Genomic DNA, 26,360 nt, shown 5'->3' with positions numbered 1-26,360 from the left:
ATCCTGCCCCGCTTACAAGAGGCATCTAGGGCTCATTCTAGGAGGAAGGGTGGGATATAAATTTAAATAAATAAATAAAAATAAAATAAATAAAATAAAATCTAATTGGAGATGAAAACATGTACAGGAAATGCTCCATCATCCCTTACTTAGGTGGTTCACCATGAATGTGCCTGTTCCCTTCCATTAACTAACTGCTAAACTTACCAGCCTGCTGTGAATAGACTGCATGGTGTTCATACAGGCGATTCGGTGGCCAATGTCCTCCCAGAATGAGGTGATGGCCACCAGGGGTTTTGTGTCATACCACGGCAGGTAGTAGTAGCGGTTACCTGGAATGGAATGGCCTGGGTTTGCATTGGGCGTGTGATGGGTTCTTGGCCCTCAAAACGAACACATGAAGCTGCTTCATAATGAGTCAGACCTCTAGTCCATCTAGCCCAGCACCATCTACTCTGACTGGCAGCAGCTCTCCAAATATGCAGACAGTGGTCCTTCCATCCCATAATGAATCTGTGGAGTCTTCAAGGTTCTACAAGGTTCTTTGCTGCTTTTGCTGCAAGAGACTAACATGGCTTCCTCTCTGGAAAATGCTTACTGGGTGAACTTGAGCAAACTACTCTTAGCCTCTAAACCTACCCAGCAAGGCTGTTGTGAGGACAGACCCATGCCTGAGACCTTTGGAAGAAGGGTGGGACTAAGATGTCTTAGAAGGCCACACCCACACCATACATTTAAAGCATGCTTATACCACTTCCCTGAAAGAACCCTAGGAACTATAGTTTGTGAATGGTGCAGTTCCCAGCAACCTTAACAAACCACAGTTCTCTGGATTCTTTGGGAGAAGCCATGACTGTCAAAGTGGCATAAGTGCTTTAAATGAATGGTGTGGATGTGACTGAACACAGGACATACTACACTCATGTGCTCTACCCACTGAACAAATGTCCCTTCCACCTCCAAATAGCACTTCCCTTCACAGGGAATCCTTTCTTTCTTTCTCTCCCTCCCTTCCCACATCTTTTCCAACCCATACGTCTCTTAGCCCCCCCCCCCATTCCTTACCATCATACACGGCATGGCTGTATTGAGTGGTTGAGGCAAAAGGTTTGCAAGTCCCGTCAAATTTATTGCCATAGTTCCCAATGCTGACTTCAAACTGGATCTGTTCCTTGATATCAGCCAACATGGTAGCTGAGTAAAAGACGGTGCACAGTCCATACTGTTGCTGGGGCAAGAAGTGCTGGAGAAAAACAGAACATGCCCAGTATAAATTACTCCGTACTAGGGATGGAAGGATCTGTCAATTTCCTCTCTTTGAATATTAGGCAGGCGCCATCCCTGCTATCTTTTCGGCGCCTTTTGAAGACTTTCCTCTTTCAACAAGTCTTTTAGGTTGAGACCTATCCCAGTCTGTGTCTGGGTTAGAATTGCTTAATATGTTTTTTAATAATGTTTTTAACCCTTTTTTAAAGTTGTTTTTTAAAAATGTTTTTAATGCTGTTTTGTTTTAAAGTATTTTAAGCTGTTTTTATGATGTTTTAGAGTGTTTTTAGCGCTTTTGTTTGCCACCCTGGGCTCCTGCTGGGAGGAAGGGTGGGATACAAATTAAATAATTAATAAATAAATAAATTTCAGTTCCCTCAGTTTCTTTTCCGATCTGAAATTCAGTTCTCCACATTTCTGCAATCTGCTTTTTAAAAAAAATCCTCATGAAAATTCTTCAGCATTTTAGTGCAGCTTTCTCTTAACACACATTTTTGTATGCGGTTTTTGTACTCATTTTTGGAAGCAATTTTCCTAATATTATGCATTTTTGTATGTTTTTCACTAAGTTTTTAAATTTTATGCACACTACCCCCCATATATTTGCATTTTTGTAAACACTGCAAAATTCAGATAATTGTGAATTTTGAAGGATGGCTGTGTTTCGGTTCTCATGTTGTTTAGGTAAGTGCAAATTTGATAGATTTGGCTTTAAATGTGAACAGAACCTAATTTCTCCCCCATCTTCCCTACTCCCTACTGAGGCACTCCTTTTACCTCCTTGATCTCTTTTTTCTTTCTCTCCCCATCCAGCTTGGCTACCCAGCTGCTCCTGAAAGAGCCTCATCCTGCAAGGTCCACATCTTTACAGTCTTACCAAAGGAAATGGCCTCCACACTCCTCTGCACCCTGCAAGAAAATACTCTGGTGTCTTTCATTTCCTGGTTACCTCCATTCTTCTAATATTTTCTACAGGAATTTCATCTATTCTCTGAAGAGGGATTGGCTCCATCTTGGTGATCAGCTCCACCAGGATCCTTCCCCGGTAAATTATCCCTTCTTCCTAAAAGATACATGAAGATAAAGAGTATATGAAAGAAAAGATCAGAAGGGCAGACTTTAATGATGAAGAATAGAAAGGAAAGAGTATGGGACAGGAACCCTTTTCCTACTCTCTTTAGTGCAGTGTAAAATTGCACAACTTGGCAAGTGTGTAAAAGTGTTTTGACAAAGAGTCCCATGGACCACAAAAGCTTGTTCTCTCCAAGGAGTTGAATCAATAAAAGCTGGGGATCAAGAAATCACACAGTCCAATCTGGGGGACTGAATGCAATTCTGTGAATATGAAGATAGAAAAAAAGAGAGCAAGATTCTAGCCCTCATGATTAGTGAAGAAAGGCTGAAGCAGAAGGGAGGTGTAGCTGTGCAGCACAATCCTCTAAGCAAGTTTACTCTGAAGTAAATCACACTGAGCCAATCTTATGCATGTTTACTTGGAAGCAATGGGGTTTACTCTCAGGTAAGTGTGCACATGACTGCAGCCTAAGTTCAATGGGACTTTCTTCCTAGTATGTATGCTTAGAATTACGACCTTTAGAAAGCACCTTATTATTATTTTATATTTGAAACCTTGTTGCAATGGCTCTGTGGAGAATGTACCACATTATTTATTTTACTGCTTCATTTTCTCTGTGATTCGAACAAATCCTTTAGACCCACTTCTTGAGGGGAAAACTAACTAGTCAAGAGTTGCCAAAAATTGACTTGTTGCTGGCTTCTTGTGACAGAGCAAATCTTTTAGCTGCAACAAGATTTCCTTTGGCAGCTGCCAAAACTCCAAACCAATTTTTTTACTTGTTCATAGTGTAATAAATAATTAAGATGTTATGTTATTGTGAAGATATATTTTTTTAAAGTACTGTTAATTGTTTGCTTATCTTCTGTTGCAACCTATGGTTAAAACATTAAAGTTTGACTGACTATTATATTATGTTTTTATTTCTGCGCTTAAAATGTTCCTAAACTGTGTACAAGGAGTAAAACAAATGGGGCTCAGCCAGGAGGACATCTTGCAATCTAACTGACACGATATAAAAGGGAAAAAGGGATAGGATGGAAAGAAGGACCCTTCCCCACTTTGCCCGATGACCCTCAAGACCACGGCAGTGTTGATGCCTCCCGGAACAACCACCCTCTAGCCTTGGCTCCTAAGGAATAGCCTCAGCTGAATAGAGCGCCAAATGAGAGACTTACATCCATGTTCTCAACAGATTCCGTTCGTTTCATGAGCTTTTCTGGGGTCTGGTAGAGGGTCAGGAAGCTGGGCCCAAAGCACGGCAGGTAGCCTGAGAAGTCCTCTGAAATCAACAACAGCTTGAGGGGAGGAAGAGTCTGTGCACCACCAGCTTAGTCGCAAGGCAAGGCAAGGCAGCCAGTTTAGGGTGCTCTTCAAGGCGACACCAGAAAGGCCTGACCCACAGGGCACAACCCATTGGGAAGTTCTCCTGTGTAAAAGGTAAAGGTGTCCCCGCACTTGTAGTGCGAGTCGTTTCCGACTATATGGGGTGGGATTGCCAGTTCCGTCCCTGGCCTTTCTTTACCCCCCAGCATATGCCGGGTACTCATTTTACCGACCACGGATGGATGGAAGGCTGAGTGGACCTCGACCCCTTTTACCGGAGACTACCGCCCAGAATCCTGGATATCATGTGACTGCATCCCTGTACCTCCACCAGTTCTAGCTCTAAGACAGGGGTGGGGAACCAGCGGCCCTCCAGATGTTGTTGAACTACAGCTCCTGTCATCCCTGGCTGATGGCCATGATGTCTGGGGTTGATGGGAGTTGGGAGTCCATCAACACCTCAAGGGCCACAGGTTCCCCACCTATGCTCTAAGACCTGCTAAGCTTCCTCATTCTGGGCAGCTTGGTCACCAGGTGATCCCTCCAAGGCAAGCACTATCCTCCAGTTTATTTGCTGCCTTGTCAGACTCAGTACCTGGGCCATACCCATCCTGGGACCTGAGAGGGACATGCAAGTGGTGCTTCCCCAGAATCCCCATTCATTTCAACAAGGCTTGCACCAGCACATGGCATTCTCAGGCAAATGCGCGTGTTTTGTGGAACCCTCTCCTTTTTGGCAGTTTATTCTCGGGCAAGTGCCAGGAACCCTGCTGCCCGGGAAGGGCCTCTCCTGCTGCTGCTGAGCCTCTGCTGGGGCCACCTTGGTTTTTGGAGCCCAGCACTAACAGGTCCACTAGACCCAAACGGCTGAACTTGCAACTCGCAGCTGCCCACAGTGCAATGTGATGCATTCTGTGACATACAAAGTGGCTCTTTTTGTGCTTGCTGCGAAAAAGATTAGAAAGAAAGAACTAGATAAAATTGCTACAGACTGTTTGGGAGATTCAGATTTTTAAACTGAGCTCGCTGATGGTAACTCTGAAATTCTTTTATATTATTGGTTGCAACAACAATTTGTCCCCTGTATACTTTTACATACCTTTTTATGTTTTTAATGCATTTGTCATGGCCCTTGGCTGGTACAAAACATTGAATTGAATCGAATGTGATGCATTTGTCATGAGCATTGCATTGTGGGGAAATTAAGATGGTGGCTGTAGTGGTGTCTCTGCCAATGCAGCCATCAGGTCGTCACCTGCTGTATAGGAAGCCTGTTGCTTCTAAGGGAGGGGTTTGCCACTGGGGGTGGGGCAACACAGAGGCCACTCTTCCCAGAGTCTGTTGAACCTGGAATCAACTCTGCTTGCCTAAGATAACATGCTGGCAGATTGTGCCCAGTATTAATTAATGGGGGGGATGGGGTGCCATTTGGAATTTCCACCCCAGACAGCAAAATGTTTTCAGCTGGCCCTGACATGCCAATTTTCTGGGGACAGGGAAAAGAAGCAAAGCTATCTTACTTTGTATTTCAGTCCCAGTAGAAGAGATCTGAGAAAGGCTGAGAAATGTGGTGCCCAGAATGTTGCCATCTCCATCCTGCCCCCTAAAAAGCAAACAAAATCCTTTTTGCTGGGGCTGTGCAGCCTCCATGTGGCACCTCCAGGCCTCTCTCTACCCCCCCGAACTCTTCCCAGAGGTAGTATAGTGATAAATTCAGAAGTGCAGGGTCCCTTCATGTTAATCACAGCCACCCCTTTTTTTTGCTGCTGGGTTGAGAATGAGAACCTTGTTAATGCCTTCTCTCACAACAACAGATATCTCTAGGAGCCAACAAGCATGAAAGGGGAGAGTGTTAGCTGCTGAGAAGAGTCTTCTCAATGACTGACTAACCAGGAAACATGTTAGAAGACTCTTCTCAGTGGCTAACACACTCCCTTTCATGCTGATTGTCTCATGGGATGCTGAAGACATAGGAACCCTGATGGGACCCTGCTCCCAAAAAAGTAAAGGGTCTAAGACCCCCATGACCCTGGATGACTACACCCCTGCTTCCCAGCCACCCTCCTTTCCCCACGACAAGCACATGACTGCCCTCCTCTACACCCTTTCAAGTGTTTTTGCCTGGCTGGGATGTTTCTTTGAACTGCGTGAAAGCCTCTTGCTTGCATGTAGGATGGAGGATAGAGATTGTGTAGAAACTTCTGACTTTTGGGTGGCTGGAAAACAGCAAAGGGCTGAGCTCAGTTAAGTCCTACTCATAGCTGACCTGTTGTAAATGAATGAACCTAAGTTAGTCATGTCTATTAACTTCACTGGGTCTATTCTGAGCAGAATGTGCACTGAACACCACCCAATACACCTTGGGCTGGCCCTGCTAGGAGATGGGCAGCATCATCTGAGGGGAAAGGATATGGCAGGATCTTTTCTGGCATTTGTGATATGATCCAAAGCAGCAGTTTCCATACTTTTCCCGCCACGGACCGCTTGAAAATTTGCTGAGGGTCTTGGCGGACCACTGAGCGATTTTTCTGCCTGTTCTAGCGATCGTAATTCCATAGAATTGTAATACAGTAAAATACAATATATAAAATAAAAGAAGCAATAAGAATATAATTAAAAATCAATATGACTGTTCAATGTGATGGATGCGCTGTCTCCCATCTTCAACCACAAATCCACAGATAGGCCACCTGAATGAAGCTCGTTAACTACTGATATTAGCACTCACCCATCAGTAATGCTAAATTTGATTAGATCACACATGGAAGGCATCTGCAATGAAAAGACACATAGATTAGGAGAACTCTGTGGGTTGTAGCCAACTAAATTCTACTCAGAGTAGACCCAATGAAATCAATGAACCTAAGTCAGAGTAGAGACTTTTGTGCTAGTTCCAGTGTGTCTCCACCTTTGTCTTTTGAAATCTGATGCACACAACGATAGTCAAACTCTATCCCTTTTTACTCTAAAACTTGGTTGGATCAGCTCAAGTGAGTTATTTAAAAATTCAGCTTAAGACAGATTTCGCAACTGATTGGTAGATCAACTCATTGCCCTTCCAGGTGTGGCCAATGGAAACACTTTGTTGTAGGCTCAGGCCAAGACAGTGATTGGCCCAAAGCTTTGCTGTGGGAGGTCCTGAAAGGTCTGAAGTCAGCAGTGGGGGAGGAGTGACCAGTCTAGGGCAGAGTGGCTTCAAAATGCAGCCAGAAAAACCATTCTCGCTGCTTCTGAAGCGATTAGTGTGCCCACAGCCTTAGTCATGTTCATTAACTTCTTTAGGCTTACTCTGAGAGTAGAACTAGCATTGAACATGACCCTCTGCATCTCAGGTCCATGTGAACCATCTAAGCATATGTACACTATATAAATTAGAGATACTGAACTGTATGATGACTCCAAGCTCAGGATATGAACTTCCCAAGCTCCCAATTCTCCATTGCATTGTGAACTGAGGGTCCAAGCATTTCCTGAGAAGTTCTTCTCCAGCTCAGAAAATAAAACAAATTTCTAGGCATGTGCACATGAACACAGACTCCTGGGGCATACAGTTTCCAAGTTGTCCAAGAACTCAGTAACAAAGTCAAGTGCCATGGAATCAACATGTCCCCAGCCTCCTTGCAGCTGGGAGGTCAATGAGCATGCTAACATTTCAGCATCCCGGGCACCAGGGATAAATGGAGGCTTCATAGAAGGTTGCCTGGTCATAGTAATCCCTACAGCTGCAGCCAGGTAAAGTTTGGATGAAGGGAAGTGGGTGGCTGGAGTCTTCAGGGCCTCTAACAGTGCAACTGCACTGTTAATCACACAGCTTGGAAAAGTTACTTTTTTGAAATACAACTCTCATCAGCCTCAGCCAGCATGGCCACTGGATTGGGCTGATGGGAGTTGTAGTTCAAAAAAGTAACTTTTCCAAGCTCTGCTCTTTACACTTCCGCTGGTGTTATCAGGTACATAGTGGGTTCCACATTTTGGAACTGGGCTTGGGGGGGGGGAAGTCGGAGCTATTTTCTGATTTGTGTGGGAGAGGGATAGCTATGTTTGCCAAGTCCAATTTCAATTTGAGGTGGGGTGATGTTTGTCTATCACTAGTGCAAACAGTCTTGATTCTAAGTGGCTGACATTTAGTTCTGATAGGACAGAGTAACCAGACTGCAATCTGGGACACAGTCAAGAAAGGGGGTTGAATATTTCCCCCCCCCAAATGAGGTAATCAGTGGTAGGAAACATGTTTTGCCCCTATGCTCTCTCTCTCTCCCTCCCTCCCCTTCCATTTCTTTTTTTTATTATTAATAATTTTTATTCAAATTTTTCAAAAAACAAACAAAACAAAGTCAAAAAAACATAACAATACCACAACAAAAAATAAAAAATAAAATAGTTGACTTCCGATTTGTCGCAGATCAGCTATAAGTATACAATATACATCAAACTTGTCCCTTAATATATACATACAGAATCCCTTTTCTCCATAGGCTGTCTTAATTAATCGTCAAATCCCAATATCATCATTTTATTTTGATCTTTCAACAAAAAGTCTAAGAGAGGCTTCCATTCCTTAAGAAATGTATCTGTCGATTTTTCTCTAAGTAAACATGTCAATTTATCCATTTCTACTAAGTCCATTAATTTCAATAGCCATTCTTCCATTGTTGGTGTTGATTCCATTTTCCACTTTTGTGCATATAATAATCTTGCTGCCGTAATCATATATAATATTATTCTTCCATATTTCTTTTCTATTTGTTTATCCATAAAACCCAATAAAAAAAATTCTGGTTTTGATTGAATATTTATCTTTAGAATTTTTTGCATCTTCCTACCTATCTGTGCCCAAAATAATTTTGCCTTTTTACACAGCCACCACATATGATAAAATGATCCTTCTTGTTGTTTACATTTCCAACAAACATTAGAAACATTACTATACATTTTTGACAACTTTTCTGGAGTCATATACCAACGGTACATCATTTTATAAAAATTTTCTTTAAGATTATAGCATAGTGTAAATTTCAAGCCTTTTTTCCACATATTTTCCCATTGATCCATTTGTATGTTATAACCAAAATTTTTTGCCCACTTTACCATACACTCTTTTACTTGTTCTTCCTCCATATCCATTTTCAATAAGAGTTTATACATTTTCGCAATTATATTTTCATCATTTGTACACAAACCTATTTCAAAATCAGATTTACTTATTTCAAACCCATACATTTTCTTATCTATTTTATATCTTTCTAACAATTGTAAATAGGCAAACCATTGAAAACTATATCCTTCCTTTGTCAGTTGTTCTCTCTCTTTCATTATATATTCTCCATGTACATTTTCTAATAGTTCTTGATAAGTTAACCATTTCTCTTTTCCAGCCATTTCTCTTCTGTAAAACGCTTCTTGACTTGAGACACATAATGGTATTTTCGAATAAAACCTTGGTTTATATCTATTCCATATTTTCAACAGAGGACGTCTTATAAAATGATTGTTAAAGTCTACATTTACTTTTGCTTTGTCATACCATAGATATCCATGCCATCCCCACTTCAAATTATGACCCTCCAAATCCAATAGTCTTTTATTCCTCAATAAGATCCATTCCTTTATCCAGACTAGACAGCAGGCAGCAAAATAAAGTCTCAGATTTGGTAATCCCAGTCCTCCTCTTTCTTTGGCATCTTGTAGTAGTTTAAATTTAACTCTTGGTTTTTTTCCTTGCCATACAAATTTAGAGATATCTTTTTGCCATTGTTTAAAAGGTAAATCAGAGGATATTACAGGTATTGTTTGAAACAGAAACATCATTCTCGGTAATACATTCATTTTTATCACAGATATTCTACCCATTAATGACAGGTGTAGTTTATCCCATCTTAGCAAGTCTTTCTTAATCTCTGTCCATAATTTTTCATAATTATTATGAAACAACTTTGAATTTTTGTTTGTCATAATGATACCTAAATATTTCAACTTTTTCTCTATTGTAAAATCTGTCTTGTCCATTAACTCTTTCTGTTCCCTTAAAGTTAAATTTTTCACCAACATCTTTGTTTTTTGATTGTTGATCTTAAATCCTGCTAACGATCCAAATTCTTTTAATTTGTCCATCAATACATTAATTCCTTCCAAAGGGTTTTCTAGTACAATTATCAAATCATCAGCAAATGCTCTCAATTTATATTCTTCTTTTTTTATCTTTAATCCCGAAATTCTTTTATCTTGCCTTATATCTCTAAGCAGCACTTCTAAGACCAGAATAAATAAAAGGGGAGATAAAGGACATCCCTGTCTTGTACCCTTTTGTATTTCACATGAATCCGTTAAATCTCCATTAACAATTATCTGAGCCTTCTGAGATGTATAAATCGATCTAATCCATTTTATAAAATTATCTCCAAAATCCATTTGCTCCAAAACCTGAAACATAAATTTCCAATTCAAATTATCAAATGCTTTTTCAGCATCTAAAAAAATCAAAGCTGCTTGTTTATCATTTCGTTGTTCTAAATATTCCAAGACATTCAAGACATTCCTGACGTTGTCACGTAATTGTCTTTTAGGTAAAAACCCTGATTGATCTTCCTGAATAAATTGTTGCAATATTATTTTCAATCTTTCTGCCAAGATCGTTGTAAAAATTTTATAGTCATTATTCAATAGAGATATTGGTCGATAATTTTTTGTTTTAGTTAAATCTTGCTCCTCTTTAGGTATTAATGTTATATTAGCATTTTTCCAACTATCCGGTATCTTTCCCTCTTGCAGAATAAGATTCATTGTAGACTGTAAAGGTAGTAAGAGTTCTTCCTCCAAACATTTATAATACATTGCAGATAACCCATCTGGTCCTGGTGCCTTTCCTAATTTAATTTTGTTTATAGCTTCAGATATCTCTCTTGACGTAATAGGGCCATTAATAGCTTTTCTCTGAAAATCTGTAATTTTAGGTAAATTCTGTTTAGATATATACTCTTCTATTTTTTCAGATGGAATTTCCTGACATTTGTACAATGTTGAGTAATATTGATGAAAAATCTTTTTGATTTTTACATTATCTGTCAACGTCTCTTCTCCTTCTTGTATCTTTAAAATAATATTTTTTTGACGTTCTTTTCTTAATTTATATGCTAACCATTTCCCAGGTTTATTTGCAAATTCAAAAGTCCTTTGTTTAGCAAAATTTAGTTTTCTTTCAATTTCTCTAACTGTCAGCATTGATACTTGCTTCTGTAACATTTTAATTTGATTTACAATAGAAACTTTAGTTGGATTCTTTTTCAATTCTTCCTCTTTTTGTTTTATTTCTTCCAAAATTAATTGCATTTTCTGTTGTTTCTTTTTTTTTAATTCAGAGTTACATTTAATAAAATATCCCCTCATAAATGCCTTACTTGTATCCCAAACGATATTTTCACTTGTTCCTTTATGTAAATTATGTTCAAAAAACTCTTTTAATTTCTTCTTACATTTTTGTACTACTTTGTCATTCTGTAATAAAGATTCATTTAGTCTCCATCTAAATCCAAGATTTTTTTTTAAAAAAATTAATATCACAGGATTATGATCCGAAAAAGTTTTTGGTAATATATCCATTTTAAAAGTATCCTTCGCTAAAATTTTAGACATCCAAATCATATCAATCCTCGAGAATGTTTTGTGTCTTTCTGAAAAATAAGTAAATTCCTTTGCATTATCATTTATATATCTCCAGGTATCCACCAATTCTAAATGTTCCATCAGTTCAAAGCAAATCTTCGGTAATTTACCCTGTGTCTCTTTGATATTTTTTTCAGAAAGCCTATCAATTTTTGGTGAGATTACCCCATTCCAATCACCCATGACACACCAATGATCATATGAAAACTCTGACAATTTTTGAAACTTCCCAGGAGGATCCCTACGCCTGTGCAGCCTCTGAGACGAGCTCTCGTCTTGGATGAAACTTTTCCAGTTTAAATTCAGTCAGAAGGCTCTTTTCTGACTGGGAATAATTTCTTCCGGTTAAAGAAGAAACGTGAGATTTCCTACATAGCTTTGTTTTGATTGTTGGAGTCTGGAATTCGTCAGAATTGTGTCTTCCAGCAGCTCAGACAGAGCGAGGATTTTTATGCTAGCTCAGCTGGATAAGTGACCCGTTTTTTTTATACGGATTAACAGGCAAACATCCTCCTGTCTACATTCATCATTTTCTTATCTATACAGCTAAAGAGATTTGTCAAAGTAACAGCAATTGAGATAACCTAGGTGAGGTAAGACTTTCCTTTTTTTATTCACGGAACTAAGGGGGAAGAAAATATAAATAGCGTATCTTTTTTTTTATTGCAAAAAGCTGACATGGAAAATAGCATTCTAAAGATTAAACGGATGAGAGATTTCTGATTGAAAGAGATAAGAAATCTGTTTGATTTATTGGCTGGGACTATTTTTCTTGATCTACTTTTTTTTTTCTTTTTGACGAATCTGCTCATTCTCTCTGCTACTAGCTATTTCGACGCTGTGAACTAAAGCCGTTCTTACACTTCTGGGCAGATAAGAGATAAGGGCTGTCTAGCGTGTGACGTTAGTTTGCTGGAAAGATTAACTCCTTTGTAACTGGTTAAAGAAATAAGCTGCTCTCTGTTTGGGACATTGAAAATTGAAGGAGTTTTGTTCCTTTGGTTTTAAGAATGACAATTAAGAAGATCATGGATGTACAAGAAGGGACTTTATCTCTAGACATGTTTCAGAAAATAATGAATGGGATTAACTCAATAAAACAAGAACTGAGAAATAATAGACAAGCGTGGAGAATTGAATTTCACGAAATGAGACAGGAGCTGAAAGAAACTCAGGATTCTATGAGAAAGGAGAATAAAGATAGATCTGGAAAACAAAAAAAGGATGGAAGAGAAATTAAAGGCAAGGTTCAAACTATGGAGATTGGCTTAATTATGGACATGAAAAAAGATTTGGATTTTCTGGCTGTGATGGATCCTGGAGACAAATATTATAGTTTGGAATTCAGCGCTGTCCTTGAAGGAATTGAAGAGATTGGAGATAAAGATATTATCGGTTCAAGAAAATTCTTGGACTGGAAGGATTTGATGGAACTTGAAATGGAGAAAGTTAACAGAATTAATCCCTGTTTTGTGTCAATGGAAAAACCTTCAAGAGATGTACTAGTGTATCATGTGGAAAAGAGGAACAGAGATGCGGCTTTGCAACAACACTTCAGTGATACGTTTGGATTTGATGGTAAGAAAACATCTGTGATGGAGGAAATTCCTATCAGACTTTTATTATATGACTATGACAGCAAGATTTTTGGGTGCGTAAAGATGGAAGATGGACCCAATATGGATAATGACAGAAGAGTGATTTAAAATTACTGGACTTAGTAGATTTGATGAGTTGGATTAATTGGCATGTTTATTTAGAAAAAAAATTGATTGACATATATCTCAAGGATTGGAAACTTCTCTTTGACTTTTTGTGGAAGATTAAAATGATATGATGTTAATGAGATTTGAAACCAACTAAGATAACCGTTGGAGGAAGGTGATTTTATAATCTATTAAGAGATAGGTTTGTTATATATTATAGATTTATAGCTGAACTATGACAAATCGGAAGTCAATATTCTTTCTTTTTTATATATATATATATTTTTCTTTCTTTTTGTATTGTACTAGTTATTGATTTGTGTTGTTTTCTTTTTGTATTGTTTTGGTTTTGAAAATTGGAATAAAAATTAATTGAAAAAAAAAAAGAAAACTCTGACAATTTTTCCATAAGTCCTGTGTAAAACCTTGTTTTATCTTCATTGGGGGCATAAATACCTACTATCAAAATGTTTGTACCCTGTAGAGTAATTTCAACCCCCACAAATCTACCACTATCATCCAGTAATACCAATTTAGGAAGCAATTGTGGGTTAATGTAGAGAACAACTCCATTTTTTTTTTTTGGTCCAGCCGAAATAAATTCTTCACCCAAATTTTTACAAATCAAATATTTGGAATCTTTCTTCTTAATATGAGTTTCTTGTAAACAAATTATATCCAATTTTAGTTTTTTCAAATAATGAAACACTTTCTTTCTCTTCTGCGCCGTGTTGGCTCCATTTATATTCCAAGTTAGATATTTGTAATCCATCTTTAAGCGTGTATTTTAAAATGTGCCTGATGCTCCTTTTAATCCATCATCTTCCTTCCCTTTGAGTTTATCTTCATCCATGTCTTTTGAAGCTTTTCTCAAGAAGTCCCTTGCTTTTTGAACAGTATTCAATCTATATTTCTGTTGTCTAAATGTAAAAATCACTCCTTCTGGAACATCCCATCTAAATTGAATTTTGCGTTGCTTGAGTTTCTCTGTAAGGAAAGCATATTCTTTTCTCTTACGTAAAAGTCTAATAGGAATTTCTTTCATCACCAGTATTTCCTTACCATCAATTTTAAAGGTATTTTTAAAGTGTTGCTGTAATACCATATCTCTGGTCGTCTTCTTTATAAAATGAACAAGCACATCTCTTGGAATTTTAGTCATTGTTGCATATCTGGAATTAATTCTATACACTTTGTCTATTTCAAATTCCATCCGATCTTCATTCAAATCCAGAAATTTTACTAAAGCATTAACAATTTTATCTCTGATGTCTTCACCTGTTTCCTCAGGGATTGCACGGAATCTCAAACAATGTTCTTTGTTTTTCATTTCAGTCACAGCCATATAGTCCAAGTTTTTTTCTAATTCCAGATTTAATATATCTGTTCTATTCTCCAAGATTTGTACCTTTTCTTTAGTATTTTTTGCATCCTCCTTTATTTGCCCAATTGTCCCTTTAATCTCATCCACTTGTGTTTTAATATAGTCTTTTATATCTGTCAGTTCAGTTTTCATTTCCTGTTTTATATCATTAATCCCTTCCATTATTTTTTGAAACATATCTGGGGGTATAGCCCCTTCCTGTGGATCAGTAGAACCTCTTCGCTCCTGGGCCTTAGTTGCTTTTTTAGTTGTCATTTTCAAGAGAAGCCTTTAATTTCTGATATTAATCACTGTTCCAAAACCTAGAGGCAGTCTATTTCTTCTTTTTTTCCCTCCACCAACAAAAAAGTTAATATTCCAGGCCTGTTATTGTAATCCAGTCAGCACAACACAGTTCTTATCTACGTCCAAGAATGCAAAACAATTCTAGTTCCCAACACCAAACGATTAGTAACATGTACGAGCAGCAGATTCGTCCAAAAAGAAATAGTCCAAGGAGAAAAATAGTCCAAAATATATTTCCATCAAATAATAATTACCTCTCATCCGTTTTTAAGCTTTAAAACTCCAAATTCAGGCCAGCTTTTTGTCGTAAAAAAAGTATATAAGTTGTTTACATTTTCTTTCTTCCTTAATTATATTTAAAAGAGAAAAAGTATGACTCACCCAGGTTTCTCAGTTGCTGATTCGTAAACAAATCCCTTTTATTGTAGTAATTTAAGCCAAATGATAAGATTTAGACAGAAGTAGGCTCGCTGGTTAAGGACGTTTTTTTAAGAAGAAAAAAAAACGCTTCGCTTTTTTTCAGTACAGCTTGCATGGAAATCCTGATTCCGTCTTCAGCTGATCGGCATGCCTTCTTATCTCAGGGATTTCCTGATCAATTCCAGCCGCCGACAGCTCAACGAAGTCTTGTGGAAAATCTGATCGGTTCTCCTATACCTTGGAGAACATTTAAGCCAGTCCAAGATTCCTCTTGGCTGGCTTTTAACCTGAAAAAAGCTTCCTCTGAGGCAGAGCTCCCTCAGACACAACCACCAGCCAGCACTCCTTCCGGGAAGTCCCTCCCCTTCCATTTCTGAATGATGCAGCTCACCTGCATGGGAATGGACATCAGCTGATTCCACACAGGGTTGGCATCTCCGAACACAACTCTGGTCCTTAGCTGAACATGTTGACAAAGGGAGGAGATTAGTAAAGAACCACCATCTTGTACAGAATGTAGCTTTTAGGGCATGTCAGTGCTAAGTAATGGCCAAGCAAAAGACCCACCAGGATTGTACATATCCATTTGCCTGTGACAAGCAAAGATCATCTTCAGGTGACCAAGCAAGAAAGCTTTGGAGAATTGAATGAGAGGTGGTCCTTGCTTTCTTTGAGGCCATCAGTGTGCTATAGACGACAAACAAACACAGGAGCATGTGTGTAAGCGTTTATGTGCATGGGCAGATGGCTAATTAAGGTCCTTGAGGTCTGGTAACTTTCATGGACTTATATGCAAGACGGATATACACCCATCTCAGTTCATTACAGGTGGTGATCAAGACAAAGAGATGACTTCCTGCTATTATAAGTGCAGTAAGTCTGTCAATTTGAAACTTAATTTGTTACTAATGCAAATGCATCACTAGATTTTGATATGAATGATGCTCAGTTGATTTTTCCTTTGTGTACTTTGGAGAGGAAGACCGAGTACCATGTGATTCGTTGGAAGTGTTAGGGTGCAATCCAGCTTTCACTGAAGGCTGCGCACGAGAAAGAACAGAGAGAAAAACCTCCATGCCTCCTAGACTGCCCTTTCCCTTCTAACCTGTGTTGATCTTCCTCTAGTGCTAGACTGATCCTGTTAGGGTTGCTGACTTCACTTCCTACTTCCCCTCTCTCCGCTTCCACTCCTCCCTTGGAGAGGAGACCTTTTGTATTACTCTTCTCTTTAGATGCAGGAGCAAGTATGCATCTTTCCATCTCCATTTTAGTTTGCCAGAACTAGGGATCTTTCCTATTAATCTGCATTTCCTTGAATAAATGCCAATGTATTGTTTTCTTAGAGTCAGAGTCTCAGTGTAATTGAATCCAAGGTAAAGCTCCTTCAACAGGGATTCTGCAACATTGCAGCTTCTGCCAGCATCCAGCTCCAATGCTAACATGATTAACACCCCAAATATTACAGCATAAATGGTGGAAAAGAGATTAAGTTTTAGCTGTAAAAGGAGAACATATCACATAATCTTTTATATGGATTATGATTAGGGCTGTCGCTCCATTACAGAAATCTTAGTGGCTGAACAAATTGTTCTGCTAATTACATGTGTTTGTGGGAGAAAGCAATGGTTCTGCAAAAGAGGCATGTTTCCTGTGTCTTTAGATAATGGATGCATGCATTATCAAAGAGATTCCATGTGCACCCTATTGACTATTATACCAGAACACCTGCAAGTCACTCTCAAGTCATATCTTTCCATCCGCACTGTAAAAAAGGGCTTCCCTCCCTGCTTTTCTTTTGCATGAATGTAACTTGTTCATCTAGTCATGTTGCCTGGTTGCCACTGTTAAGCATCAAGGGCCTCCAGGTGAGCAGGTAAGGATGATATACAAAACTTGGCCTGTTACCCCCTGTTTTGCTACTAGAGACTAATTTAGCCTGCACAGGCTAATACATTTAAAGGCTGTAACGTGACACCTTATTGTATTGTTCATTAGTAGCAGGTTTGTTTCTTAAGATGCTATCTCCCTTTTAGAAAAATAACAATAATTAAGGCTGTGTTTCACATACCACTTTTGCTGCAAAATGAGCTTCCAGAGAAGCGTCAACAGAACCACCAGTGGGATCTGCAGTGGTGTCCTGCACTGTGGAGGGAAGCAAGTTAAAGGCAAATTTATTTGTTTTTTAATAATACTACTTTTCTGAAGCTGAGAATCTGTGTTTGCCTTAGGATACCCAATGACATAATTAGGTTGTGCACAGACCCCCTCCCCATTCGCTCTGTGGCTCCAATCTGAAGGGGAGCATCAGGCGGACCTGACCTTGGAGTGCCCTGCGGATCACCCGCCCCAGTTCAGAGCCACTCTTGAATTAGTTTGGGAGGCAGGGCTAATGTTGCATCTCTTCTCCCTGCCTCAAATGAGAGTTGGGTCAATTATGCATAATTCGTTAATTCTTTCCCCGGGCTCAGCAGCTGAGCTGAAGGAACAATCTTACGTGGTGTGGGTTTGCAACAGGTTTTCTTGCAGGAAAGCACCTTGCAAACCACGACACCCAGGATTCGTCCCTGGGCTCAACAGCCAATGAGCTGAGGGAGTGAACTTGTGCGATGCAGGAAAGCCCCTTGCAAACTAGCACCCATGATTCTGCAGAGTGGTCAGGCTCAGGCAGGAAGGAGAAGCATGGCTGCCTCTTCTCCCTGCCTGATGCTCCGCTCCCTGACAGCCCCAGGTTGGTCTAGGTCAGTCTTTCCCAACATTTGGGTTGCCAGACGTTGCTGGACTACAGTTCCCATAATTCCTGACCATTGACCATGATGGCTGGGGCTGATGGGAATTGTAGTCCAGCAATATCTGGGGGCCCAAAGGTTGGGAAAGGCTGCTCTAGGTCATCCAATCCAACCTGTAGCCATCTGTGGCTGTCAGAACTCGACATGGCTGAAGCCACAAAAGATCTGAATCGGCCAGCTTTGGCTCGGGCTTCGGCTGAATTCGATGCATAACCTAGACATAATGACTAAATTTTAACTCAGCTCGGCCCTTTATTCTTTGTTAGACAATCCTAGTGGGAACATGATCATGTAAGGCAACCTGGGGGAACATGGATCTGAACAATGAGCCTGAATCATTTAGGGGAAAAGATCTGAGCCTTTTTACTCATACAGTTGCCAAACAAGCAGAAACAAACAAACAGACTCTTGCCTGGCTGCTTTTTGGTCTTTGAGCCAGTTGCCTGAATTATTTTGTCTAAACAACTGGAATTTGGGGCAGTTGTCAAAAAAAATGGTAGACTAATTACTTAAAGCATTTTATCCTGCCCTTTAACCAAAAAGCTTCCCAGAGGAGATCACTGATCAATAAAACACAAGACAGTCCCTGCTCTCAATCTGGCGATCAACTAGACATGACATGCAAAGAAAAAGGGATGGGTAGGAAACCAGTTGGAATTCACAAATAGCAATCATTATGCTTCCAAGTTTTGAGTAAAAGTCAGCAGAAGCACTTTCATCCATCGTGCATGCTTCACCTGTGGAGACCATGCATGCACACTAATGCACCACTGAAATGTATGCCACGATGGCCAGTGGTGTAGTCGGGGGGGTCTTAGTCCCTTTACTTTTTTGGGAGCAGGGTCCCAGCAGGGTCCCTATGTCTCCAGCATCCTACAAGCCAATCAGCGTCAAAGGGGAGTGTGTTAACCACTGAGAAGAGTCTTCTAACATGCTTCCTTCTCCTTTCCTGCTGATTGGAGCCAACTGGAGTGAAAGGAGGTGAGTCAGCCACTGAGAGGACTCTTTTCAGTAGCTAACACTCTCTTTCATGTTTATTGGTTCCTAGGCATTAACCAGGATCTTGTTCTCAACCCAGCAGCAAAAAAACAAAAACAAAAAACAAGTGGGGAAGGGAGCATGGCCATGACTAACATGAAGGAACCCCAGACTTCTGAATGTGCCACTACACTACTGATGATGGCTATGTCCTCCCTCCACTGTCGGAGGCAGTATGCTTGACCAGAGGTGATGGTGGGACATAAGAAATAAATGTATACACCAGGGGTAGGGAACCAATACGACCTTCAAGGCCTCTCTATCTGGCCCACAGAACTCTCCCCAAGCCACAGCCCTCCCTGGCCGTGTTTCATGGTTTTTGCCTGGCTGGAACATGCCCTTAATACCTGAGAATGCCTCTTGCTTGTCTGGATGGAGGACAGAGAGGGGTGTGTGAGTGTGTGTAGAAACTAGCCTCCTGTACAAATGTACAATTTACATTTGTTGCTCCGCCCACTTTTGCCTGTCACCCCGCCCACTACTGGCATGTGGCCCTCAGAAGGTTGCTCAGAAGGGAATGCGGCCCTCAGGCTGAGAAAGGCTCCCCATGCTTGGTCTATGCCGCTAAACCACGCTAACTCCACTTTCAGTGCTCTGAAAACACTAAACCACACGTCTGAATCCAGGCAGGGACCACTGCCCCCGTCTTGTTTTGGCACTACTGCAACTTACTCCACTATGAGAAAAGGACCTTGGCTTTGGAGTGGGGGAACAGCAGACTTACTTTGAGACAGATCTTCTGCTCGGTATATGTACAGCTGGAGCGTGGCTGTGTGTGCTGTGGGCATGGCTGCCGACCGCAGGATGTTGGCCTCTGAATCGCCATCCTCTGATAACTGGTCTGCATCCTTGGAGAGGAGAAAGGTAGAAAATACACCTGTAGGCGGAACGGTGGTGGCTGATTCCACACCTCACAGACCAGCCTTTGCCAGCCTGCAAAGTCTCCCCTCCCCCGGATGTTTTGGACTACAACTCCCATCAGCCCCAGCCAGCACAGCTGTGCTAATTGGGACTGGTGGAATGCAGGAAGCTCCCTTGTACCAGGTCAGTGTTGTCTCTGTACCAAAAGGCAGAAGCTCTCCAGGGCTTTGGACAGGGGACAGTTCCCTACCCGGAGATGCCCTGATTTGAACCTGGGACCTTCTTCATGCAAAGAAGATGCTCTGTCACCAAGTTCCCTTCCCCATAGACCTTTTGTAGCCCCAAACACATGGAGGGCGTTAGGCTGGTGAAGGCTTTCACAGATCTGCCTTGCAGAATGCGGGGAGAGTTTCAAATTCAAACATGACATTTCCTGTGTTTGTTCCGGTCATGATCGTTGAAGAAACAAACACCAACCACTGAAGCAGGAGCAAATGTTATGTCAGAATCAGCCTACGGTTTTGCAAGGAAAGCTGTGGGGTGTATTCTGTACACTAGGAACTCCGTCTGGTTTCACTGCCATACCCTGTCCCCAGGGAATGGTAGATTTGGATGACAGTTCTAGAGATTACTTGTGCTGTACTGGCAGGATCTGTTCTTGTGCAACTTCTTCCTGTGGAAATGTGAGATGCCCTTTGCCACGTGGAGAGACCATGGTGCCAGGTGAGCTACTCCCATGTGTCCTGGTGCTCACAGCAGCATTCCTGGTTCTCTCTCCCTCCCATATATTTTATCCTCACAACCACCTTGCGAGGTAGGGTACTTAATTAATTATAGGTAGTTTTATACTGTCATTCAATCATATTCCCAGGACAGCTTACAACAGTTCACAAGTATGCACAAACAAACTGTAATAAATTAGAAAGCCACAAAAAATGGCAAGAGCAGTTGGCAAGATTAAAGTTGCATTTACTAAGCTGGAAAGAATAAAAAGGTCTTTGCTTGGTGCTGGAAAAATAGAGAAGGCAGGCTCCAGGCGAACCTCTCCAGGGAGTGTTCCACATCTGGGATGCCACCTTAAAAAAGGCTCTCTATCTTGTAGCCACCCACCTCACCTTAGCAATCGGGGTCAACCACAAAAGGCCTTCTTCTGATCTTCATGTATGGGCAGGTATATATGGAGGCAGGTGGTTTGGTCAAGAGGGAGTGACAGGCCCACATACACCCACTGGGTTTCATAGCAGAATGGGGGTTTCGTTTGGGTGAGAACTCCACAAAAGCAGGATCCAAGTGTACAATTTTTAAAGGATATTGCTGCTGAAATCCCAGGTTCTTCTGATCAGATTTTTTTCCCCTGTAAAAGCTCCCACTCCTCTTGCTGTCAAATGATGCACATCTCTCCTTTTCTCCTCCTCCCCAACCCCTATAGTATGAAAAGCTGAATGTGCTTTACTGTGTTAGGCTGCAGGTACAAGGCCATTGCCCATTATGTCTCCCTGTGGAGGTGGTGAAGGTGTTGTAATGTTGAGAGTTTTACCGGTGCGTGATCCCCGGCTCCTAGGACACAAAGATTGACTTTCACATAGCCCCTTAGTCCAGCATTGAGGTTAGCAGGGTCATAGAGGCTTAGCCATTTGGACATCAGAGCATGACCTAGGGAGCGGAAATAACAAGAGCCAGAATTCACACCAACCAGAAGTGCCATCTGCTTGTTTTTTTCCTACGGACCGACATTATTTCTGTGAAACATTATCACAAGGATTCTTCTTTACAATCAAATGTCAGTATAAAACTGGGTGCAGTGGCAGCCGGTGGCCCCAATCACATTGGGGCAGTGAATCCGTCCTGGGTTTTAGTCCAAACTTTCAAGGAGCTGACCACAGTGCTTAAATCTATTCCCCAAATAGGTCCAGCACCTTGGACAGCTCCTCGAATGTTCAAACTGAAGCACAGATTCACTGCCCCACCGGCATTGGGGCCACCAGTCTCTACTCCCCAAGCTCCATAGTACAGTTAATGAGATATAGAACTTCATAAGCTGTCAAGGCCTGAATCTGAGGGCTGAGCTGAAACTTTTCATAGTTTTTCAAGAATATTTTTGGCAGTGTTGGAAAGGTCTCCCTTTCCCAATTATTTTAGGCACTCCTTATGAGAATGTTTATCTGATCATTTATATTGCCCACACTTACCCACGCTCTCAGTTGCCTTCAGCTGCCATCAGTGCCATCACCACATACTCAATAATGTAGTAACACAGTCCTGTGTGCTACAATAGTCAGTTTATTCATACACTACTTTTCCCACAAATGTATTGCGTTGGGATGCCAGATTTCGAACGAACATCAGGAAAAAACGTTCTAGCTGTTAAAACGGTACGACAATGGAACCAATTATCTAGGGAGGTGGTGGGCTCTCCAATAATGAAGGAGGCATTCAAGAGGCAACTGGATTCCTGCATTGGACTCAATGGCCACATAGGCCCCTTCCAACTCTATGATTCTATGTATTCAGCTAAGTCCTACTCAGAGTAGATCTATTGAAATGAATGAACCTAAATTAGTAATGTCTGCTAACTTCAGTAGGTTTTCCCTGAGTAGGACTAGTATTGAATACCACCCATTATGCTCAAAGTGATTCACAGAAAATAGGCAATTTAAACATAACAGTAGCGCAACAGCCATAACACATAATACAAACAATACACTTCAATATAACATTGACAGTTCAACATTTAAAGCATGTCCAAAGTTTAAACTGGCATAAAACATACTAATAGGCCAATGAACAATAACAAAGTCATCAGTAGAGCATGGGGGAAGGGAGCCACAATGGATGGGGGAGAGGAGGAAGGAAGCAGTGGTTGAGGGGGCTTGCATCTTAAGACACCCCACCCCAACCTGCAGCCAGCTCTGGATGAATGTACCTGGAGATTCATATACGAGCCCAATCTCGATCTGCAGAGAGAGAAACAGAAGACGTTTCGGGAATTGTCAAGGAAAGGAGGAAGATCGAGAGTGGTGGCAACATTTCAAGGAAATTAAAAATATTATAATGAGTTTGGGGTTAGACTAAATGGCTTTTTGGGGGCCTGTCCAATTGTGTGACTTTATAGCTGTAAGATGGGATTCTGCAGAAAAAGGGGCAGTGCTAAAATAGTCAAGCCAACTTCTTAAATATCCTAGATGGGTCTGTTAAATATCTTCTTTGTAATGTCCACTAGGGAAATTGTAGCCACAGAAAGTAAACAGCAGGAGACTCTTCTAGAAGGTGAGAGGAAGGGGGCACAACTTCCTTCTCCTCTCCCTCTCCCTCCCTGGCTGGAGGTGATCTCTTCAAGGTATCTCTGTGTGAAAGGCAACATCAGCAAATGGCAATCTGGGGAATAGAGTTGGAAAGGGACACAAAGTCTCATATATTGGCTATCTCTGAGAATCCAAAGCTATGGCTTTGGTGACCCATCCCACCCTGAAACCTAATGGGGGAACAGGATCTGTTGGTGTGCTAACACTGGGAGCCTTCCATCACATGCTCAGCCTGTACATCTGTGTTTATAAACCTAACTATTGCAGAAATTGCCATCAGTAACCTTTGTTCCGAGGAAACCAGCCTAAAGTATGTGACAGGATTCCTGAAATGTCTCAATATTTGGAGATTTGGGTGCACATAACAATATAAATTCTCAGGTTGTGAAAATTTGGGTTTTGATTTCAAAAATTGACATGAAAAACCGGAATTCAGGGTTGCATCCAATATGGGCTGCACTCACATCATACATTTATTCCACTATTATTCCTCTTTAAATGGTCAAGACTTACCTGTAGTGTAGTGGCAAATTCAAAAGTGCAGGGTCCCTTCATGAGAGTCCCCCCCCTTTTTTGCTGCTGCCTTGAGAATAAGATCCTTGTTAATGCCTTCTCCCACAACAACCGACGCCCCTAGGAGCCAATAAGTATGAAAGGGAGAAGTGTTAGCTGCTGAAAAGAGTCTTCTCAGTGGCTGACACCTTCTTTCACTCTGATTGGCTCCAATCAGTACAAAAGGACAAGAAAGCATGTTAGAAGACTCTTCTCAGTGACTAACACAATCCCTTTTTGTGATGATTGGCTCTTAGGATGCTGGAGACCCTGCTAGGACTCCGTAAGGTGTCTAAGACCCTTCCCTGGTGCCTCAGATGGCTATACCCCTGGGCTTTCCCCAAAGAATGGGAAGTATAGTTTGTAAAGGGTATTGAGAGTTGTTAGGAGACTCCTGTTCCCCTCACAGAGCAATAATTCTCCAAGCGGTTTAACAGTCAGTCCCTCTTCCCAAAGGACACTTGAGAACTGTAAGGGGATAGGGCACCTCCTAAGTACTCTCAGCAATCTTCATAAACTACACTTCCCAGGATTCTTTGAGGGAAGCCATGACTGTTTAAAGTGGAATAATAGTAATAGTAATAACACTGTCAAAGGTTGATTGCAATTGGGGGCAAAAACACAGTGAATGTCAAACAGTTGGTTGATAGATAAAAAAATTATGTATTATTCCTTTTTACTTGTACTATTAACTGATACTGGAAGATTAACTTGTTCTGTTAATACATTATTTAAATAAAAATACATTTTTTTAAAGCTTCAAGAATACTCTTTTCCTTGTCTCAGGGACCAGCACAAAGTTGCTCAAGGCCCAGTCGTGGGTTCTCTGGCCTGCTGATGTTGCCAGCAGCAGCCACTGCATCATCAGCAAGGAGATGCCTGTCAATTTCTGCCTCTCTGTAGGTCTTTTGGCCAAAGTTGCTGCAGCTCACCTTGAAGGCCCCAATGAGGGAATCGGCTCGTATTGCCCTGGAGTTCAGCACCTATATGTGAAAAAGAAATAGACAGAAATCCCCCTCTCTTCCTACAATGCTGCCTTGTCTTTCTAGTACAGGGGTAGCCAATGTGGTGCCTTCTGGGTGTTGTGGACTATAGCTCCCGTCATCCCTAACCAGTGAACATGCTGGCTGGGGCTGACGGAAGGTACAGCCCAAAACATCTAGAAGGCATCATGCTGTTCTGCTAAGATGCATTTAGCAGCTGTGTTCTCCCTCTTGGATTATTTTAACATTTGAATTTTGGCTTCTTTTTATTTGAGTTATTCTGTATCACTATAAACCTGGGGAAAAGGAATGAGTTCAGAGTTTAAAAAAATGCAAAACAAGCAACCTAGCAACAACCCACTGTCTGTGTAGAGATGTTTTCTCTTTTAAAAAATATTCTTCAAGTAGGAGAATGAAAAATATAACCAACAGAAGCGGGAGCAAGGTGAACCAAGAGAACCACCAGCCCCCATATCTCCTGCTGCTGTGCACACCACACTTGCTTTACTGTCAGGCCAGGCTGGGAAAGGGCCATAGGACAGTGTAGAGCACCTTCTCTACATGCAGAAGGTTCAATTCCCAAGTGCCTCTCCAGGTAGGGTTGGGAAAGACTGAGGAGAGATGCTGCAGGCCAGTGCATAGTGAATACAAGCTGGGTGGACCAGTGGCTTGACCCAGAACAAGGCAACTATCTATCTCAATGAGAAGTTGCAATTTAGAGCCACAAGGACTGTAATCTTACTTTATTTTTAGGGAAAGGGCAGTAGCTTTTCCTGGAGAAGGTGCCAGATTCAACCCTTGGCATCTCCAGGTAGGGCTAGGAAACCCTTCTGCCTTAAACCCTGGAGAGCTGCTGCCAGCCAGTGTCTAGAGCAGCCGTTCCCAACCGGTGATGTTGTTGGACCACAATTCCCATCAGCCTCAGCCATTGGCAATGCTGGCTGAGGCTGATGGGAGTTGTGGCCCAACAACGTCTGGAGGCACACCAGTTGAAAAAGGCTGGTCTAGAGGCTACTGAGCCAGATGGACTAGCGGCCTGACTCAAGGCAACTTCCTATCTTCCTGACTGAATAGAGCTAAAAAAAAAGTGTCAGGGTCACCCCTAGACTTCACCTGGGCAAAAGTTGCTGTTGGTTTCCCCTGTGTGACTTCTATCTTGGGCCTTGTTCCCCCACCTGCTAGTTTCTCCTTAGGTCTCAGTCCCAGGGATTTGTGCCTCCTTACCCTGCTAGCTCTCCCAGATGCCTGCAGCCCGGCATCGCCATGAGCTGCATGGAGAAGGCTATGAATGGCTACAAGCCATGATAGCTGTTCTTATCCTCCACTATTGGAGGAAACATGCTTCCAAATACCACTTGCTGGAAACCTCAGGAAAGGAGAGGGCTGTTGCGCTCATGTCCTGCTTGTAGGCTTCCCATAATGGGCACCTAGCTGGCCACTGTGAGAACAGGATGCTGGACTAGATGGGCTACTGGCCTGATCCAGCCACCTCTTGTGATGTTCTTATGCTTCTTCATAAGAATCACAAGGTGATGTAATGAGGGGTGCCCAACCTTCCAGAGCTCGGAAAAGTTACTTTTTTGAACTACAACTCCCATCAGCCCAATCCAGTGGCCATGCTGGCTGGGGCTGATGGAAGTTGTAGTTCAAAAAAAAAGTAACTTTTCCAAGCTCTGCCTTTGGCTCTCCAGATGTTCCACTCTTTTATCAGGCCTCT

General features: G+C 41.4%; 1 protein-coding gene across 1 annotated transcript in view; it reads right to left on the bottom strand.

The window, feature by feature from the left end:
* Nucleotides 1-26,360, bottom strand: part of FER1L5 (fer-1 like family member 5) — a 95,271-nt gene that overhangs the window by 60,132 nt on the left and 8,779 nt on the right. The window contains 12 exon segments of the mRNA XM_061593362.1: nt 208-332; nt 1,066-1,243; nt 2,216-2,329; nt 3,520-3,623; nt 5,188-5,270; nt 6,396-6,439; nt 15,513-15,581; nt 17,190-17,263; nt 19,670-19,793; nt 21,344-21,459; nt 22,730-22,760; nt 24,593-24,643. Of these exon segments, the coding sequence (XP_061449346.1) occupies nt 208-332; nt 1,066-1,243; nt 2,216-2,329; nt 3,520-3,623; nt 5,188-5,270; nt 6,396-6,439; nt 15,513-15,581; nt 17,190-17,263; nt 19,670-19,793; nt 21,344-21,459; nt 22,730-22,760; nt 24,593-24,643 (1,113 nt within the window).

This window comes from Rhineura floridana, chromosome 12 (genome assembly GCF_030035675.1).
Source record: "Rhineura floridana isolate rRhiFlo1 chromosome 12, rRhiFlo1.hap2, whole genome shotgun sequence".
Classification (NCBI taxonomy): domain Eukaryota; kingdom Metazoa; phylum Chordata; class Lepidosauria; order Squamata; family Rhineuridae; genus Rhineura; species Rhineura floridana.
Note: the sequence above shows the minus strand (reverse complement) of the source record. Positions and strands in the feature narration are given on the sequence as shown.